Source organism: Histoplasma capsulatum, genomic scaffold (genome assembly GCF_000149585.1).
Source record: "Histoplasma capsulatum NAm1 scaffold_1 genomic scaffold, whole genome shotgun sequence".
Taxonomy (NCBI): domain Eukaryota; kingdom Fungi; phylum Ascomycota; class Eurotiomycetes; order Onygenales; family Ajellomycetaceae; genus Histoplasma; species Histoplasma mississippiense.
In genome coordinates this window covers 3,719,316-3,724,482 of record NW_001813982.1, presented here as the reverse complement: position 1 = coordinate 3,724,482, position 5,167 = coordinate 3,719,316, and the positions used below count along the sequence as shown (strand labels likewise).

The window sequence follows — 5,167 nt, the reverse complement described above, 5'->3', positions numbered from 1 at the left end:
CTACCAACTAACAGGCACAGGAGTGCGCATCAACGCCATTTGTCCCGGTCTGATTGCCACGAGAATGACGAAACCCATATATGACATGGCGGAGGAGCGCGGCACGCAGCATAAGATGGCCAGTTGAATCCGATGAAGAGGGGCGCGGTGCCGGACGAGGTGGCGCGGGTTGCGTTATTTTTGGGGAGCGATGAGAGTAGTTATGTTAACGGACAGGCATGGGCTGTTTGTGGGGGGTTGAGTGCTGGCCATCCGAATTTGCCGAACAGGCTGAGCTGAAGTAGGTAGTGAGGAGGATTCCGAGGTGTTTTGATTTTTTGGGAGCGGCTGGGTGGCCCTACATGATCATTGTTGATGATGGATAGATTTTTATTTTACACAGTGTATTAGTTTTTGTAAAACTGGGACACCTGTATCCCTAAGTGAATTACCTATCTCCCTCCAGATCTTGGACTAACGTACCAACCTGGAGAGTCCAACAAATCCACTAATAGCTAGTAGCGACATAATTTCAAGCGCGTGCGATCTGAAGGCATCCAACCCCTCAACACCTCTCCCACCCTCCTACCTCCAAATCCTTACACAAAATCTCCAACACCTTCTTCTCATCAACACTCTGGAGAACATCATTCCCCTCTTTCTCTTCTGCTCCTTCCACCCCCTCTTCTTCGTCTTCCTCCGCTCCGTCCAATACATCTCCATCCCCGCCATCTCCATTCTCTCTCAGATACACTTCCTCCGACACAAACCTATCTGCCGGCAACTCATCGGCTGCCCACGGGAGGACATAAAAAGTAGGGAACTCCAGCACTGTACGATTCCGTAGAGCATCCGTAATCGTGAGTGATTCTGTGAGTGGAATGAGGACAGGTATCCGAGATCGGGATAGAGGACGATGGAGATAGAAGTGATGCTTTTTGTGGAGGGATGGTACCTTGCCACAGGGCGGATCAAAGATGCCATCCCCAGTAGTAGCGTTTGTTCCGTTGCCAGGCTCCTCGTATTCCTCTGTGTTTTCATTGGGATTCTGGGTCGGGTTGGCTGTCGGTTCTGGCTCCGGACTTAGTGTGCGTGACGCAGGAGTTCCGCCGCGTAGCATGGCGCCTCGTGTTTCTGCGTTTGTAGTTTGGGTCGTAGGCGGAATAGAGGTTGGAATGATCTTCGGTTCCAGTTTCCGTTTCTTTGTTGGTGGTGAAGGTGTGCTTATCTCTGCAACATTCTGCTTCGAGAGAGAGGTCCTAGAGAACGCTGTAGCGATGGATGTTGACTCGAGGCACTTGCTAATTGCCTTTTGGCTTTGTGCGTCGTCGCTCAGTATCCATTCAACTGTCCAGTTTAGACTCTTATGTCTGGTTATACAGTCAGTCAGCAATGGCCCATAATTGACCCACTCGCTGCAGTAAAAAATTACTCCACGAGCAGGTCGACACACCAAAAGCAAGGGATAGGAACATACTTCTTATGCCAATGCGACATATTCTGTTTTCCCCTCGACATTCCCTTCGGCGCTCTAACCACCTTTACTCCAGCACTCTCAATCCCCTTCAAGAAGCCTACCTCCCCTTTCTTCACACCCTCCGTCTGCTTCTTCCATCGCTGACTCCTCCCATTTTCAGCGTCACCGTCGCCGTCGCCGTTATCAGCTGCCCTACACAGCTCAATCCCTCTATTCTCCGCACTCCTCTCCGCTCGCTCAACATATCTCTCAATCCCACTTAGGAAGTTAAAATCCTTGTCAAAAGCGACGGGCGTCGCGAGCTCCTTGCGTTTCAGATAGGCGGCCGGGTCGCGCACGCCAGAGCACTGCGACCAGAGTTTATGGCGCTTGCTGCAAGGGAGGGAGCAGGTTGGGGTCGCGCAGCGGGGACATTTGTATTTGGGCTCATTGGTTCGGCTACATGAGCACGATCTTGGTATCAGCAAAGGACGTATTCCATTGTTTTCGGGGTTTGTATTCAGGCTTACCAGATGGTGCACAAATCGCTGAGTGATAGCTCTCTGGATTCAGACATATTTTAATACGATATGATTCCTATAGTAGTCAAGAGATGGTAGGTTGGTAGCCTATCTCTGGAAGTAGAGTGAAGTTCCTTCGGTCAACTTTTTTGGTCGGAATAAGTATTTTCCCGCCTTATCGATAAGGAAGCTCAGGCTCGCTTCTACATCAAGACTAGCGCGATCAAGAGCTGCTTTCCGCCAATCCTTCCAAGGATGTCGCAAGCTGACTCCAACAAGCTTGGCCAGCGTTACATGGAAACGCCGATGACAATTTCCATCACGGGAGCCGGGCGAGCACTGCAATTCTTTGATGCAAAAACACGCATGCGCAAGCGGAGTCTGACATTGGCATTGGATGTCCTATCGACTAGTAGGACAGACACCCATTTGTATCCTGAGTTTTCTTGAGTCTATTATATTTGAGAAAGGTTGAGATTTTCGAAAGTGTGCAATTAGCTAGATAGGGATTTCACAGACGGGAACGGTGCACGGAAACGACTATGAATGTTCTGCCCATGCATGCATGTACTGCGTGTGTCTCCCGTTTGCAACCACCCTCGCAGCAGATACATGCTCCACTGACAACAACAGATCATCCCTACCTGGAGGGAAAATACCCGGGAGACAAAGCTACAAGGAATGTTACAGTTTCCCCTCACGGTGATCATCTCTCCCCAGAGCCAGCTTCGTCCAGGATGGTCCGAGGAGTCCCAGCCGTGAGCAAACATGGAGGAGCTAAAAGGCGCGATCTCGCGATCTTGATACGTTCCTTGAAGGTCCCAAGGTTACCATCCACCCTTGAGTGCGCATTTATCCGTGCTATCCTCGCCAATAATAAAAAAAGGGGGGATATATCACGATTCGAAATCATGAACTACCTATCTCATCTGGCTAAGGCATAGCACCATCATACCATGCAATGATGTAAGGAGCCAACTCCACATTTTTGGAGCTTGAAGTTTGTTGTTATATTTAGATACACTGCATAGAGACCCTTGTCCGCAGATACGATTTCCAACCGCGAAAATAAGCGTGAGCCGGATGTTGCAATCTTCTCCTATAGCCACACATGGTTACGCATCGCAGATTATTATATGCATATACCTCATGCACTCCAAAAGTTTTACATCATGCATGCATCCATCAAATCCCTCCTCCCTATTTGAGCAGTTGTATTCTCATGACATTACAACAAATATATACAACTATGGATGAGAAACTTCATCCCAATTCTATATCTAACAATCACGCTGTGAACCATCAGCAGCAACAACTCTGGAAAGTCAGCATGTATACAAGTCGCCCCCTATCCGTCTTGGGCAGGAAGTGTGTAAGGAGAAAAAGATAAGTATGGAAGTCATAAAAATAATAAAATAAAAAGGACCGGATCTACCAACTTGAACAGCCAATTGGCAATTGGCACTCGGTAGGCTTGCGCAGGGGAGAGCAGATTATTGCAGCAGCGTGTTTCTTGACATAGGGTTTCGGAGAATTTATTGGGCCATGATAACTGTTTCTTTTTCTCTTTCTTTTTGCTTTTTTCCTTGGTGGTTTGAGTTTACACTTTTGCAGCTTGGGCCGTTTCGACAACTGGATAGAACATCGAGTTTGATAGATAAGTGGGGAGACAAGAAGGGCGGAAGGTAAAAAATAGGTGATGCCTTTCAATGTACAGAGTCAATACAGAATATACTGCATTGAAATCTCACCCTCTCTATCTCGAGTGAGAGTATTTTACATAGGTATATAGATGCTTCTTCACTTGATTTAGGAAGATCGCTGTGATCTCACATCGCAGAGTTTATGAGTTGTCACCATATGCCTTCAAACCCTGGCCTCTCCGATGCAAGTGAGCTTTTAAACCACTCACTCAGTCAGCTCCTCAAAATAGACTGGTTGAAATCTCCACCTTTCCTCCATCAATTGAAGACAGAAGACGGATAAGTAAATGGTTATTTTGCATGTCTACTCCTATACAATATCAGGGTAGCCGGGTGCTTTGCGTTTCCCTTCCCCTCTCGGCGGCGAACAATACTTAGTATGCTGCATGGAGCTGGGGCCCCAAAGGCCAAGGCATCAATAACAAATAAGGCCGGCCGTGGCGGCGAAATATATTTGAGCGGTGTCATGGTTGACAGGTTGGAAGGAATCATGGAGATCAGAATGCGAGGTGACGGTCCGTGACACGCGGGAAAACCAGACAGAAAGGAAGCAAAGGAAAGATGGTTCGGTTGGGTGTCCCCGCGCAAGCGTACCAGTAAATCGCTCGACGCCTGGGATATTTTCTTTTTATGTTGCATCTGTTCATCTTGGTTGGTTGAAACGATTGCTTGACGTACGGAGTGAAGTTTTTGGCAACGTCTTCCTGGTGCTACGGTTTTTTCCATTAATTTTCCTTTTCTTTTTTGCGTAATGAGAATGGAAGAAACTATTTGTTCAAGAATTTGCTCTGAAACTGGTACTAAGTATATTCCTATAAGTTTGGGGAAAGTGTGTCACCAATATCAATTCCAACTTCGGCCAGATGGATGGCGGAAATCCATGTTGTGATACCTCAAGTCAAGTCACTAGTAAGATCATCGTCTCGGGAGTGTATTCTGACCTCCAGTCCATAGACAGTCCGTCCGAGATGCCAAGTCATTAAAAAAAGGGCTCTTGTGTTTCAATCAGTGCATTTGCATTTGCTTTTTTTTTTTTTTTTTTTGTTTTTCTTTCCTTTTTCTTTCCTTTTTTTCTTTTCCAGCAACTTTTGATACATATTTGTCAGCCCGCTGACGATCAATAGTTAACTAATGACTTCAGAAGCAAAGGAAAAAGAAGAAGTCAACACCATGAGCATCTGTTCTCCCATTGACAGCATCAACTATTGAAAAGACGAAGCGCAGAGGGGACCATGCGCACCCGTCGGAAAACCATCCGACAGCCTGTCTCAAACACACATCGGGGTCCTGTCCATCCTGACGGCCTGAGCATTGAGGCTCTCAAGTTCAGCCAGTAGACGTTTATCTGGAACGGAACAGCACGATGGCCGTTGTGTCTGAAGCCGCCGTAAGTTACCGAACGAAGATTCGGATGGTAACCATGGCGTTCCTAGTGCGGTGAACCAGTGGCCCAATGCAGCAATCGGACGAATAGTGGAGATCCTTTGGAAGGTGCTTGAGCTGTCGAG

General features: G+C 47.4%; 1 protein-coding gene across 1 annotated transcript; it reads right to left on the bottom strand.

Moving 5' to 3' along the window:
- Positions 1-544: 544 nt before the first annotated feature.
- Positions 545-2,012, bottom strand: HCAG_01062 (predicted protein; the record flags this gene model as incomplete). Its single annotated transcript, XM_001543966.1, has 3 exons — positions 545-1,349; positions 1,457-1,894; positions 1,966-2,012. 3 exons carry the CDS (start codon positions 2,010-2,012, stop codon positions 545-547), a joined length of 1,290 nt encoding a protein of 429 aa, XP_001544016.1.
- Positions 2,013-5,167: the final 3,155 nt, after the last annotated feature.